At 48.5% G+C, this 14,232-nt stretch overlaps 7 protein-coding genes across 7 annotated transcripts; 6 read left to right on the top strand and 1 right to left on the bottom strand.

Annotated features, from left to right (window-relative positions):
• Nucleotides 1–48: 48 nt before the first annotated feature.
• VTP21DRAFT_3176 (uncharacterized protein) lies at nt 49–944 on the top strand (the record flags this gene model as incomplete). The annotated part of the gene is made up of 4 exons (XM_069393450.1): nt 49–147; nt 212–276; nt 349–731; nt 793–944. The coding sequence occupies 4 exons, from the start codon at nt 49–51 to the stop codon at nt 942–944; spliced, it is 699 nt and encodes a 232-aa protein (XP_069249786.1).
• A 311-nt stretch (nt 945–1,255) lies between these two features.
• VTP21DRAFT_3175 (uncharacterized protein) lies at nt 1,256–2,139 on the top strand (the record flags this gene model as incomplete). Its single annotated transcript, XM_069393449.1, has 4 exons — nt 1,256–1,324; nt 1,390–1,475; nt 1,543–1,664; nt 1,751–2,139. 4 exons carry the CDS (start codon nt 1,256–1,258, stop codon nt 2,137–2,139), a joined length of 666 nt encoding a protein of 221 aa, XP_069249785.1.
• A 275-nt stretch (nt 2,140–2,414) lies between these two features.
• VTP21DRAFT_3174 (uncharacterized protein) lies at nt 2,415–3,345 on the top strand (the record flags this gene model as incomplete). Its single annotated transcript, XM_069393448.1, has 2 exons — nt 2,415–2,532; nt 2,600–3,345. 2 exons carry the CDS (start codon nt 2,415–2,417, stop codon nt 3,343–3,345), a joined length of 864 nt encoding a protein of 287 aa, XP_069249784.1.
• Nucleotides 3,346–3,553: 208 nt separating this feature from the next.
• On the bottom strand, nt 3,554–4,804 carry VTP21DRAFT_3173 (uncharacterized protein; the record flags this gene model as incomplete). The annotated part of the gene is made up of 3 exons (XM_069393447.1): nt 3,554–3,565; nt 3,634–4,081; nt 4,218–4,804. 3 exons carry the CDS (start codon nt 4,802–4,804, stop codon nt 3,554–3,556), a joined length of 1,047 nt encoding a protein of 348 aa, XP_069249783.1.
• Nucleotides 4,805–5,201: 397 nt separating this feature from the next.
• On the top strand, nt 5,202–7,193 carry VTP21DRAFT_3172 (uncharacterized protein; the record flags this gene model as incomplete). The annotated part of the gene is made up of 10 exons (XM_069393446.1): nt 5,202–5,302; nt 5,372–5,486; nt 5,559–5,627; nt 5,702–5,825; nt 5,900–6,050; nt 6,111–6,266; nt 6,346–6,424; nt 6,515–6,671; nt 6,761–6,836; nt 7,001–7,193. 10 exons carry the CDS (start codon nt 5,202–5,204, stop codon nt 7,191–7,193), a joined length of 1,221 nt encoding a protein of 406 aa, XP_069249782.1.
• A 500-nt stretch (nt 7,194–7,693) lies between these two features.
• VTP21DRAFT_3171 (uncharacterized protein) lies at nt 7,694–11,105 on the top strand (the record flags this gene model as incomplete). The annotated part of the gene is made up of 7 exons (XM_069393445.1): nt 7,694–7,713; nt 7,894–8,351; nt 8,416–8,519; nt 8,595–8,690; nt 8,757–9,342; nt 9,421–10,071; nt 10,171–11,105. 7 exons carry the CDS (start codon nt 7,694–7,696, stop codon nt 11,103–11,105), a joined length of 2,850 nt encoding a protein of 949 aa, XP_069249781.1.
• A 486-nt stretch (nt 11,106–11,591) lies between these two features.
• On the top strand, nt 11,592–13,710 carry VTP21DRAFT_3170 (uncharacterized protein; the record flags this gene model as incomplete). Its single annotated transcript, XM_069393444.1, has 8 exons — nt 11,592–11,683; nt 11,762–11,892; nt 11,965–12,257; nt 12,348–12,416; nt 12,517–12,582; nt 12,644–13,475; nt 13,555–13,622; nt 13,699–13,710. 8 exons carry the CDS (start codon nt 11,592–11,594, stop codon nt 13,708–13,710), a joined length of 1,563 nt encoding a protein of 520 aa, XP_069249780.1.
• Between the last annotated feature and the right edge of the window lie 522 nt (nt 13,711–14,232).

The following is a 14,232-nucleotide window of genomic DNA, read 5'->3' as shown; positions in this document are numbered from 1 at the left end:
AGTCCCTGACTTGGCTTGTATACGCAATTGTTAACTTGGCCAATTGTCATGACTATTAAGCTCTATCATCTGGTTACAAAGAAAGGCGATCCAACCACTGCCATATCCCCTCATTGCGTCAAGGTAGAGGCTATTCTCAACTTCAAGGTAGGCTTACTTGTGGAATCCCATAGCCGGAATAAGGAGGAGCTAAACCATTACTTTTGTATAGGGATTGAAGTTTGAAACGATCCTGTTGACCTTTCTTGAGTTGCACGAAATCCTTCCTAAAGTATGGTAAGCTGTCGCGACATTGATTCTATTCATTACAGAGAATAATTTCATGTCCCACTCCCTTTTCTATAACAGTAAGACTGACGGTCGACCTACAGTTCCGGTCCTCGTCGACGGGGATACTGTGATTCAAGATAGTTGGGCTATTACGGAGTATCTCGAGAACAAGTATCCCGAACCTTCCGTTTTCCAAGGGGGTAAAGCGGTGCATCGCTTGGTCGAGAAATTTAGTTTCTCCACCCTCCATGCCTCACTTTTCCGACTGTATTGCACAAACTTGAGGGATTCGCTGGATGAAGCAAATGCAAGATATTTTGTGGAGAGTCGCGAGGCAAAATTTGGCAGTTTAGATGCGCTAGCGGCCAGGAGAAGCGAGTGGATCCCCGAGGCCGAGAAAGCTCTGGGGATTTTGCGAGATCACTTGAAGGAAACGGGCAAGTTTTTCTGTGGAGAGAGTAGTGAGTAGTCAGAGAGGGCATGTCGTATATTATTGTTTTGCTAATGCAACTTTTATCCTAGTTGGATACGCTGATTTTGCTATTGCTGCCACCTTTGTGTGTTTCCATCGAATGCTTCACGACGAAGTGAAAGAGGTTCTGTTTGCAGGTGAAGATGAAAATAACTCCACCTTGACCGATTGGTATGAGCGTGTAGGGGTCTATCTCAAATAAAAGCTTGAGTTAATTTATAATTGTTGTCCAAAATTTAAATGTACACATTGCATTAAGTAATGAAATGCTAGTTGTTATAATCACAACTAATAAATCTGATGCTCGATGATACTTTAGCAACTCACTGCTATGGTCATATTTGTTTTTTATTAGCAGTGAATGCTGAATTTTATTAATATCTGATATTAAGTTTAGCTATTTTTGTATTATGGAGGGGTAATAACCTAACCTAGCCAAAAAGCCTAGTAATTAACGCGTTTAATAATTACCTAAAGCCTTTTTATTTATGATTATATATAATTTTAAAAGCGATGGCCTCCACATCAATAGAAGACATTGAACTCCCACGGACCATCATACAACGTATTATAAAGAATGCTGTGAGTCTAATTAACTGGTATTAACTCAAAAGTATAGCGGCTGATCTTTTTGATCTATTTTCAAGTTGCCCGAAGGAAAAGCAATTCAAAAAGAGGCACGGATTGCGATCTCCAAGGCTGCTCCCGTCTTTATTAACTATTTGGCTGCAACGTAAGTTTTCTCGTATAAGATGTCAAATAACTGCCGGTGCAGTACGTTTATCCTTTAGCTAATATAGCGCTAATGACATTACACGTCAAGCCAACCACAAAACTATCAGCGGGCAGGATGTATTGAAAGCACTAGAGGTACTAGAGCTGAATGACTATTTCGAAGAAAGAATAAAGGAAGCACATTCTGGTTAGCATGCTCTATTTGCTATTGCATCATCACCGCTTTTTTTTAATAATTTTGCTTTTAATGGTGATCGCTTTTCATATTTCTAGCTTTCCAGGCCCTGCAAAAGGAAAAGAGACAGCGCAAAAAAGGAGAGAAATCCACGGCGGAAGGGGAAGTGGACGTGGGAGAAGAGGCTGCTAAGCCGAAAAAGCGAAAGCCAACTTCTACAACCTCGGTGTCCAAGGCCATGAAATCAACGGCCGTAGATCTCCCCTCTTCGGCTCGCGGAAGTAGCGCGGATGCCATTGAAGGGGAGGAGGCAGAAGAAGATGAGGGAGAGTATGAATTGGAGGAGGAGGAGGAGGGTTTGGAGGAGGAGGATGAAGAAGAAGCCAGAAAGAAAAAGAAAGAACAGGAGGATATGGGGTTACTAAGTGATGATGATGCAGCCGGCTTAAGCGAAGAGGATGATGCCCTTGGGGATATTTCTGAGTAGAATAATCATTGGTTTCATTAAGGATCATTGCTCTCTTTTGTTTCTGTCCTTTATTTTTCCTGTATAATATATATATGCTCTCAATCGCTTGTCCCTATGGGAACCTTGTGAGTTTGGTGCGATTTTCCTAAATGCAGGCGTCCGCTCAAGTTAAAGCGGAAGAGTGGGGAGTAAATCACTGCGCCAGGGGAAGGAATGCCCAATACATTTTTCGATTTTCATTCATACTCTCCACACTTTGTGCCCCCTTTTTTTATAGCAAGAAAACGCAAGTTATGAAATCGCAGAAACTCTTGCATGACGATTTTTTGCGAAATATGCCGTACTCTAAAGTAGTTCGACAACCGAATAGCGCGTGTATGAGCTGTAGGCAGGCACACCTTGCTTGCGATGGTACACTCTTACTTAATTCATGAAGTGCATCCATCGTGAATGAAAACTTAGCTCTGATTTGTGTTAGGTACAAGGCCTTGTAAACGATGTATCATTCGGGGTGAAGACTGCGTGGAAGTGGAGCCGAAAAAGCGGGGAAGGCCGCGAAAAGGGAGTCCTCGGCTCTCGCCCTCTCCCCCCCCTCGGCCCTATTCACAGACACGAGCTCCATTCAATGCGTACCATCCTCACCACACACCAACTCACTCACAATTGCATTCTTCACCATCCAGCCTTCATGCCTCTCAGCTAATCCGCGTTCCTCCCTCTTCTATCTCTTCTCAGCAACCTATGGTGACCATGTTTCTCTCGCTTGATTTGCGCATAGCCCGGGCTTCCGATGAATCCATGTCTCTTCTCCGACACCCCCCCCTTGACCTACTTCACACCTCTCTATATGATCTGGTGCTTCCCTCCGACCACACCACGCTCAATCAGCTTCGCCAGGGGCTACTTGCTCATTGTGTTAATGATCCCCTACTGGATTCGCGGTCAGCGCTCTTCAATCTTCCCCCTTCGGTGCTTACCGTGCCCGAATCCAATACTCCTTACCTCCGCGCCCAATTGTCTATACAAAAGGGGGATGGAAATGACTATGTCAAGGTGAATGTCACGGTCCATTTGGGAGCGGGATGCACCGATTCGGGTAGAGCCTACGCCGTGGCTCTGATCTCCCTGGCTCCAGAACGAGCAGACGAGGTGGCAGAATGGGAAGAGCCAGAAGAAGGGGGCGGGTTACTCGGATATGGTGGAGTGAGTGTGGACGTATGCTAGCCATTATTTTGACAGATGCGCTACATTTTACTTGACTCCTCTATTCTAGTGCTTTTCTAATTCATTTGGACAAAAGTGTTTTTTTAGATCCGCTTGCTTAATATACTAGCAAAATAGAATGATGATTATAGTATTCAATGCAACAAAACAATTCGTCAAGAAACATGGGGGATTAATAAAAAAACGGAGGTCTGAAGGGCGACTCGGTTTACGCCCATACCTAATATAAGAAAATAGATCAGAATACACTTGGGTAGTGGCAAAAGCTGCCTGAGCTGAGCGGCTTACCCTTAAGGTACTATCCCAACTGCCCGTGCAGAGAGCCATTCCGTCGGCAGCCACCCCCAAACAACTCACGCGGTTTTCGTGTCCCTGTAACACGCCGACTCTGTCTCCACGCAGCGTGTCCCACACATTACAATCGAAGTTGTCGTAGCCAGCGAAAAGCAGCCGTCCACTCAAGCTGAAGGCACAGCTGGTGATGCCGCACAAGATGCCCTCGCTTGCGTATTGGTTGAGTTCGCGATCTGCGCGGAGGTCGAATAAACGACACGATGCGTCATCGCTGCCGGTGCCGAAGGCGTCCCCGTTAGGGAAGAATTGAACCGCGTTAATGTCGGATTCGTGGCCGCTGAACGTCTGAACGCAGCGCGCGGTGCGGAGGTCCCAGAGCTTAGCAGTGGTGTCGCATGAGCCGGAGATGAAGGTGTTTGGGTTGGTGGGAGAAAGGGAAATGCTATGCCATAATAAGACCATTAGACTCCCAACTTTCAGACGTGGCTTGCTTCGACGGAGTCCCCCTGTGCACAGGAACATCCGGTGAAGCGAGGGCAAGAGTATAGGGGTCACAGAGCTGGGGCGACTCTAATTACCTCATCACATCGCCCGTATGGTCGGTAAACTCCTCCGTTTTCACGCCCGTCTCGATATCCCACAACATACAGGTCATGTCTCCACTGCTGGTCACCATTTGCCTGTCGTCCATGAAGCGACAGCAGCTCAAATAGCCCGAATGGGCACTCAGCTCTCTCACCGGCCTGGATGTGTCTTTCCCCCGCAAGTTGTAGATGGAGCAAATGTTATCCAACCCCCCGCAGGCAACCAGATTCCCAGAGGGAGCATAGGCACAGGTCATCACCCAGCTGGACCGAAGCGGGATGGCATTCACCTTGTTGGTGGTGTATGCATCCCAAACTATCAATTTTCCGTCCTGAGAGGCCGACACTAGGTGGCGGCGATCGGTCGACCAGTGCATAGCGTAGATTTTGGCCAGGTGACCTTTGAGCATGCGGCGGGTGCGCATCGATAGCCGAGACAGAGGCGCGATGTTGGCAGCCTGGGCCCTCAGCGTGCTGTCGGCGAGTGCATCTTTTTTGGTCCGAATTTTCTCTTTGAGAAACTCTGCCTCCTGGCGCGCAGCGGCAATACGGTCCGCAAGATTTATCATGTCGATCGCCATTTCCGCTCTAACTCTGCTGTGTATATTATATTATGGAGATATATGGATATATGAAAAAAGTTAGCTGGCGAAAAATGAAGTAGCAAGTCGGATGCAAATGAACGTGGTAAAGAAAAGGTGCCCCTTTACGAAAAACAGCCAGATTGCTTAAGATGCTCTCTGCTGGAATTGGGCTTAAGGCCGGCGAATGGAGAAGATGGAGGGAACAAGAGATTTTTTTATTTCATGGCCTTGACTTGGGAATAATAAAAACGCGACTGAAAACTAGTTTCGACATGTTACACAAAACTTAAATTAGCGACGATGCTGCGCACCTCTGTGACTTGCAGTCCTCCTCACATTGCTGGCCACAGCTTGCTCAAGTCTTCTCTTTCAAACAATCACTCTGCAAAGGGCCATGCGGGATATGCCACCCGCACCATCACCCTCCAGGACCGTAGTGCTGGACAATGGCGCTTACACCATCAAGTGCGGATATGCTGATTCAGAAGATTTAAGGTGCCTATCCATCCTCATTCATTCTCATGTTTGTTGGATCCACTCGTTCTATTGTTTTCTACCTTGCAGAATTATTCCAAACAGTATAACCAAGGGAAAAGGAGATCGACGCGTATTTATTGGTGAACAGTTGGAATTGTGTCGAGACTTTTCCGGATTGTACTATCGGTTACCATTTGAAAAGGTATGAAGCGCGCACATTAGCAAAGAGTAATGGATAATGATATTTCTAATGCAATACGGTTGGAATTAAAAGGGATATCTAACGAACTGGGAGGTAGAGAAGACAATCTGGGATCATGTATTTTCAAAAGAGGTTCTCAAGGTATGTCGTTGAACAATTTTTGCATTTCCGCGAACATTTTTCTTAATAAATAGAATTCGCTTTTCAACAAACAGGTGGATCCTGATGAGTGCAGTCTGCTGCTGAGTGAGCCTTGTTTTAACCTCCCCAATATCCAGCAATCCTACGACCAGTTTGTATTTGAAGAATACGAATTCGCGTCATATTGTCGCATGACAGGTACACTGACATTTCGATGCTTACTCTGCGCCAACACCCACGCTTTTCTTTAATTTTTTTCCGCCACTTCTTAGGTCCCTCTATGTGTCTTTACAACGATATTGGTGCATTATTTGGAGATGGGGACACAGTGCCAGATTGTGTGCTCGTCATCGACTCTGGCTATTCGTTCACACATATAATCCCGTTCGTTAAACGGCGGCCTCAGCTTCGTGCCATAAGGAGGTAACATATGCAAAATCCCCTACTCATGATCCACATTCTGAAGTCGTTGAGCATCTATAGGATAAACGTGGGGGGAAAACTGCTCACTAATCATTTGAAAGAGATGGTTTCTTTTCGCCACTGGAATATGATGGACGAGACGTATCTTATGAACGAGGTGAAGGAAACTTGCTGCTACGTGAGCCAGGACTTGTTAGGCGACTTGGACATCTGCCAGTAAGTTCACATTTGTTTGCGCTGTTGGGTGCTAGTAACTCACGGGGGTTGTGCAACCTCTCTTTGACCTCAATCCAAGGAAAAACCCTCGTCACAATCCAATACTTCAGGAATACGTGCTGCCCGATTTCTCGCGAAATAAAAAGGGGTTTATCAAGGTGAGAGGCATCTGTTTCTTGGGAATATAATACCAAGAAAAACTCTTAACCTTCTCGAAATGTTTGTATTTGTTTCTATTTATCCGATAGACAAAGGATTCCCCGCCCAATGAGGACGAGCAAGTCCTGTTGATGAATAACGAGCGCTTCACCGTCCCCGAAATATTGTTCCACCCCTCCGACATAGGAATGAACCAAGCTGGTGTTGCGGAGGCCATTGTACAAGCGGTCTCTGCGACCCCGACAGGTGAGTGGACGTTTGCTCAACTTCGCCTGAATGAAGAGCTCATTACATCACCAAAATGGCTTAAATTTTTCTGTTTGTTTGCTGTAAAGAACTGCACGGCTTATTTTACGGAAATATCGTGCTTATTGGAGGAAATGCGGTTTTTCCGGGGTACAAGGAGAGAGTGTAAGTCCGTCTTCTGAAATGTATACAAACATGTACAAGTTTCAGATGAATTCTTTCGAGATTTTTTGTTTTCTCTTTCATGCTTATCTTTCAACCAAACCATGCATCCCCTCACCTTACTCTTGTATTGCACAATGGACTTACCCCGCTTTTTTGTTCACAAGGGAGAAGGACCTGCGGCTAATAGCCCCCTCGGAATTCTCGATTCGCGTGGCCAAGCCCGCTGACCCTGTGACGTTTGCATGGAGAGGCGGTGCGGCGCTAGCTACACGTGCAACCGAGTACGCAGAAAGAGTGGTGACCAGAGCTGAATATTTCGAGATAGGAAGCGAGATATGCCGCAAGCGCTTCGAGTAAGCGAGAGAGCGAGGGAGTTCAACGGTGAAAGTCAGCCCGAGGATGCATCGGGCTGAGCTCTTAGGGATTGGTGTGTTCGGAAGGGGTCAGCTTGTAAGACCCAGGAAAATAATACCCCGCCGACTTGGTCTTTCAATGGAAAAATCTACTCACAGAAACCAACATGAACCGCTTTGCTTATGGAAAAATCTCTTGTCCTTGCTTCTTTGCATTTTCTCCTGAATTCATTCATAAGCTTGTATGAAAAGTGGAGCCCCTCTCCTCGGTTAAAATTGCTTATAAAGCGACGGGCCCATCGCCTAATTGAATTTGTCTTGGATCCGAGGACTATAAGAGCGCCCCCTCCCCCTTTCTTATTCCCCTCCGCTCCTTAGTTTCTCAAATCGGGATTTCCATTCGGCCTAGAGCGGCTTTGTGCACATGGGCAATTGCCTCTGGGCGACCAATGAAAGAGCCCGATCACCCCCAAGTCGTAGATAGATTTGAGACTGTGTTTCAGAATGCCGTTGTTTTTTAAAAGGTAGGCGGGTACTTAGCCATTTTTCCATTTTTTTGACTTTTCGCCCACACGGAGAGCCTCTTTTTTAACTGCTGTGCCGGCCTCTTCCAAATCATCTACTCCTTGTTTCTACCCATTCTGATCGCTTTTTTATGTAAATATTCACCCGCCTCCTTTTCCCTTTTTTGTTTCTCCATCTAGACCGAAAGAACAAGGAGCGTCTTCGAAAATGAGAGCAGCAACCTTCAACATCAATACCTCATCCCTCGATACCCCTGCCCTCACCGTCGAAGCCCCCACTCCCCTCTCAACCCGCCCCAGCCAGTCTCTCCCGTTGTCATCATCATCTCCCTCTAACTCGCTAGTCTCCTCACAGACTGGGGCCCCGACTTCCCAACTCTCCACGGCCAGTGTGACGACCACCTCGGCCCCCTCCGCCGATCTCAACTCGTCGGTCTCCAGCAAAGCAAAGCGGAGAGAACGTCGCCCGGTAGAAAATGGGCACGAGTCCGGAAGTGAGCGCAGCGAATCCCAGAGCTACTCGGGAAGCTTTGGGAGTTCGGTGGGAGCGGCTGGATTAAAGATGGCAAGCGAGCAGAGAAACGACGAGTTCCATGTCATGTTCCGAAGTGTCCCTGAGGAAGACAGACTGGTGGATGGTAAATTACTTGCGAGCTGCTCTTCCCCCTTTCTTTTCACAGCTGATTTCTCCCTCTTCTGCAGAGTATTCATGCGCTTTGCAAAAGGAGATTCTCGTCCAGGGCCGGTTATTCATTTCTGAAGGGCATATATGCTTCAATGCAAACATATTTGGATGGGTCACCACGGTAAGCATTGTTTGAAATGCTTTAAGATCGGCTCGAGACATTATCTAATGGGTTTGATTTCTCATCATGACAAAGCTGGTCATTGGTCTGCAAGACATTGTCAATATAGAGAAGAAGATGACTGCTCTAGTCATCCCTAACGCCATCCAAATTTCCACCTTTCATAAAAAGGTAAGCCCGCGCATTCTTAACTCTTTTTTACTGATTGGGGGTTTCATATTGACGTGCAATGGATAGTACACTTTCGCCTCGTTTCTCTCACGAGACTCGGCCTACAACTGCATGGTTACTGTGTGGCGTGCTTCGCAGCCGCATGTAATGGCGCGCGTGCTGAGTGCAGTACAAAACACTTCGGATATAGAGCTTGGTCACCATCACCAGGATCGGCACAATCGTTCGCGCAAATCGAGAAGGGAATATAGCGATGAAGAAGATGAAAGCTATGACGAAGAGCTCTCGGAGGATCAGGAATCGTATTGCAGTGATGATGAAGAAGAGGAGGACGAGGACGAGGAAGACGAGGAGGAAGATCCATCCGACGACTGGAATGAGGATGGTGAAGCACACGCAGAGCAATTAGAAAATCCAACCCCACGCATCAATTTTCAACGGCGTCGTAGCCTTCCAAACGTGCTTTCGCGCACCGCTAGTGGAGAGTGTTTCCAATCTTCCAACGATATGACGGTATGTGGCGGCTCTTCTGGGGGTGCAGGGGTCACTACTTCGGGTTCGGATGAGGATAGTCTGGGCTCCGAGAGCAACTTCAAGAAATGGACGAAGCAGGCCCTGTCGAATGACTCTTCTCTCTTCAAGGTTTTCTCAGGTAATGCCACCCCTCCCGCTGAAGTGCACTCAGTATCCACCATATTCATCCCTTTTCTTATGTTTTTGTTCTGCGTAGGGCTTAAGCCTGCAAGCACAGGGGCAAGACGTAACTCCCCCGTGGGGAGCCTAGTGGCTGCAACCGTCCTCAACGCATATCCCCAAGGCTTCCAAGATCGTCTGGACCAGGGCCTGGACCAGGAGCAAGTTCAAGAGCAAGACGACCACCTAAAAGCGGAAAAGGCGGGGCGACACCGTTCCATTTCCGATACAGGTGGCCGTGCACCTGCGGAGGGCGACTCGGGTACCGGAGGCAACAGCAACCTGGCAGGGAATCGCCGGCGCTCACAATCGGACGCAACTCGGCCATTTTTGCGCGAAATAGCCTCGGCGAGGCAACCGCCCTTCAGCGGTAATATCCTGGAGAAAGCGAGCAATCATCCTCCATCTATTTCGAACACGTCTGCTCCCTCCGAAGGCAAATCAGAGGAGAGTGAGCGTCTTACTGGGCGTGCATTGACGATGCCCGTAGAAAAGGCCACGTCCTTCGAGACAGCGACCCCCCCAAAGCAGCGTAGGCCGACCGTGTGCCAGTGTGAGAATAATAATGCCCACTACACAAACAAGGTATTGGATGAGGTGTTCCCTGTGAGCGTAGAGGAGGCCTGGCGTTTGTTGTTTGTGGGGCCATTTGTGAAAAACATTTTTATCAATGAGGAGAAGAGCAAAGGTGAGTAGTCGAGTGGACTGATGCTTGCAACAGCAAACGTGGATTTTCATAGTCCTGAATTTTTTTAACTGATCATTTTACACGTTTCGTCCGTTTTAGAGGTCGAGTTTGGTGAATGGCAGGTGGTAAACGGGACCGAGACACGAAAGGTCTCGCATTACAAGCAGTTAAGCAATCCGATCGGGCCGCGTGGCACGCGGTGCTTTGTGACGGACGAGGTAGTTACCAAGGATTTCAACCAAGCGGTGACGGTGTTATCCACGGCCACTACCCCAGATGTTCCCTCCGGCAACGCGTTCGTCACCAAGACGCGCACCTGCATCATGTGGGCCGGGAGTGGACAGTCGCGTGTGATCGTGACCACCGCAGTGGAGTTCACGAAGAGCTCCTGGCTGAAGGGGGCCATCGAGCGAGGCACAGCCGATGGGCAAAAGACCTACTATGAAAATCTGGCGAAGAAAATGCACGAGTATATCCGGCAGCACCCGTCAGAGTTTGAGGGCGCCGCCCTGAAGGACAAAAGCAGGCGGCCGAGTCGGAAGGAGGGAGAGAAGAAACGCCAGAAGGGCAGGAAGCCCAAACGAACTGGCGATCGAGCCGAGAAATCGGCCACCGCGAACCTGGAGAGCCGTCGCCAGCCCAATGTGGAGCACTCGCTCGTGTATCGGGTGGGGTGCGCTGTGAAACAGGCATGGGCCGTGGTGATTCATATGCGCCATTACGCTCAAGCCTTCGTTTGGATCGCACTGATCTTCATGGTCGTGGCCGACCTGCTCGTCTTTTGGCAGCTTCGGGATCTCTCCCAACGGCTCAATTCGCGTGCCGCGCCCAGCGTTCCTCACTACACCTCTTCGATGTCTGCCAAGCCGGTGCCAACGCGAGAAGAGGCGCGGTTGCTCGGCATTGAGGAGCAGGTGGTGGGGCTCACGCGCCTCGTCAGAGAGGCCGAGGTCCAGATGCGTGAGGTAGTGGCCATGGTGGAAGAGGAGATGGCCGACGTCAAAAGAATCTACTGGATGGAGAATCAAAAATAGCCCATGCATTTCTTGCCCTATCTCTATTGTGAATAGTCTTTTTTTTTTTTCTTCTATATATATATTTATTACAATTTCTCCTCCCTATATCTTTTTTGTATCATATTTGGACTTTTTTTTCAACCCCTTTCCTCTCCTTTTTCTCTCTCCATTTTACTAGGTCTCCATTCCATTCTTTTGATTGATGTTGGAAGTTCTAACCCTACTAAGATGCTTTTTTTTTCTTGATGTATATTAGTCTATCTCTATCCCGACGCTTGCTTTTTCTCTATCCATTCTAATGGGACTATTCGTTTTATCCAATAATATATACATGCTTTGCAACGGTTCATATCATTTCACCTCTGACCTTGATTCTGCTCCATTGGCTGGACCGGCATTGTCCATGAAATCAATTCGATAGAAACGCCTGTGACTGCCCCCAGATCACCGAGCTCGAGATTTTTCATTTTCTTAGTAACCCCTTGGGTTCATCTACCCGACTCGATGAATACCCCTGCCGCGGGAATGGCCGAATTACCTGAAGAGCAAGAGTATGAGTTCGTCTACCCTCCGCCTCATTCTCTCTACTGCCCTGTGTGAGTGTTCATTGCATCGAACTGAAAAAAAAAACAGAGATGCTAATTCTGCCCCAACGGCGCGTTCCCTGCATCTAGGTGCCACGATCTCCTCAAAGATCCTCTTATAACCCAGGGCTGCAGCCACTCCTACTGTGCCAACTGCATCTTTCAAGCGGTGGAAGTAGAGAATTTTTGTCCGCTGTGCAGAGCCCGCATCAATGTAGCGGGTAAGTACCATGGGCCGATGTCATTGATCCATTACCCCCTTCACTCAGCACCTTCCCGATGCATCCCGATAGATCTCCATCCGAATCTAGCCCTTGCGGCGGTGATCCAAGAGCTTGAGGTGTACTGCCCGTTTAAAAAATCGGGCTGCACTTCTACCCTGAAGCTCGACGAAATGAAGCACCATACCGGTGTCTGTGACTTTGCACCCACCGAGTGTCCCTTTGCAGGATACGGCTGCGACTTCAAGGGGCTGCGGAAGGAGATGAGCGTCCACCAGGGTAAGAACGGGTGCACATTCGAACGAGTGAAGCGAAAATTCGAGGGCTTCGAGGAGCGTATCATGAAGCTGGAGAAGATCGTCGAGGTGAGGGCCCGTGAATTTATTCTGGCCGAGACTTGGCTTTCGCAGTGCACGTGGCAATAGCTAACCTCTTTGCTATACCACTCCAAACAGGAGCAACATCTAGAGATTGATCGATTGAATCACATATCCGGAAAGATGATTCGTTCGCTTGGAAATGAGGTGCGTTTTTTCTTCACCTCTTTACTCCCAGCATTCTAGTCAATAACATCGCTGGTGTTTCTGTCCTGTGTGGTTCTGATCTCCTCATTTTTATTGTTAGATTGAAGTTGAGAAACATAGTGAGGATGAGGACAAGGGAGAAGGGAAGGAGGAGTCCAGCGGATCGGTATACTATATTTGTTCTGCCTATACAATGCACGGACTCATCCCACACTCACTTTGAACAGAGCTTCCCCCATGGAGAACTTTCTTGCAAGCAAACCATTGCCCAGCACACAAGTGGTGTCACCTCCCTTGCCTATAGCCAGGGACTTATCTATGCAGGGGCCCATGATGGATCGGTCCGGATCTTCCGCAGTCGCTCCATGGTGAGTGAGGAAGCGCCCGAACTTGTGCACCAGGTGGACGGCCACTCGATGTCGGTATGGGCGATGACGGTCGTGCCCGAGCAGGATCGATTCTTTAGCGCAGGATCGGATAGAAACATCCGTGCCTGGGAATGGGAGCAGAACGGGGGGGAGGGTGGGGAGGGGGCACGGGTCAAGGATCTGGCGACCCTGACCGACCACGGCGGAAAGGTGTATTGCCTTGCCACTGGGAACGGACGGCTGTATAGCGCCTCGAGCGATCGAACCGTGAAGATGTGGGACCCCGCGGCCCTGAGCTGCCTGGAAACGTTCAGCGGGCACACGGACAATATCAACGGGGTGGTTTGCGTGGATGACATGCTTGCCACGGCCTCCAGCGACAAGACCGTCCGCATATGGGATGCTCGCACCGGCACGCCCCTCCACACCATCGGCACGCATGCTTCGGAAGTGCTAGAGGTAGCCGTCGGGGACGGGCAGCTCTTCTGCTCCACCTACGAGGCCGCCATTCACTGTTACGACGTGCGCACCTACGGGCCCACCGCAACCCTGCACGGCCATGGGTGGGAGGTGTGGCAGCTGGTTTGCGTGCCGGGAGAATATAAGCTCTTCTCCGGGAGCTTTGATCACACTATCAGGCGTTGGGACACGCGGATGTTGAGATGTGACTTGATATTGAAGGGGCACAAAGGTAGCGCTCTCTCTCTCTCCCCTTCCTTTTGACGTGAATTGCACCCGCTGACCATGGAAACGTTTTTCCTTTTGAACAGGCTACGTCCACGCGGTGACGTTGGGCGATGACTTTCTTATCAGCGGATGTGCCGATCGAACTATTAAGGTGCGGTGATACTCATTTCTAATTTAATTTGCCAAGAGCAGGAAAGATTGATCTACACTTCATGGTTTTAAATTAGATATGGCAGTAGCTATAGCTATACCACCAACCCTAGATCATCCGGACCCCACCCTTTCTTTCCTTTCCTATCTCTATTTATCAATGTATGACTTCTATAGAAATCCAGCTTCGAAGTCCAGCTCCTCCCTTTGCCAACTCTTCTAAAGGGCCGGAGTTGAATTCTGCTAATTTCAGATGCTTTCTTCTTGTTTATATTTCGCTACTCACTACAAGCATTCGTAACCTCGCTGGATTGATGAGGAGCCACCGATTTTTTTTTTTTGGTCATTTTTTAGACCGTGTTATTCTTATTGTATTTTTATAGTCACAGGATGATTTCTGGGTGTTGCGATTTAGAGCACCAGAGAGTTGAACTCTTAGAATAAACCATCTATTTCACACTAAGGAATCGCACAATGATAGTCACGTTTTTGTGTCTGGCTAGTACGACCGCCTCCATTATGAGGGGTTTTCCGGGGTTTTGCTCATGGTGGGCTCGAAAAGAAAGTGAATAGAGAGGGGAGGAGGCTTATTTTTTGCTCTCTTTCATTGT

Source organism: Calcarisporiella thermophila (genome assembly GCF_041956535.1).
Source record: "Calcarisporiella thermophila strain CBS 279.70 unplaced genomic scaffold VTP21scaffold_16, whole genome shotgun sequence".
NCBI classification, from domain to species: domain Eukaryota; kingdom Fungi; phylum Calcarisporiellomycota; class Calcarisporiellomycetes; order Calcarisporiellales; family Calcarisporiellaceae; genus Calcarisporiella; species Calcarisporiella thermophila.
This window is presented reverse-complemented; position numbering and strand designations above follow the sequence as displayed.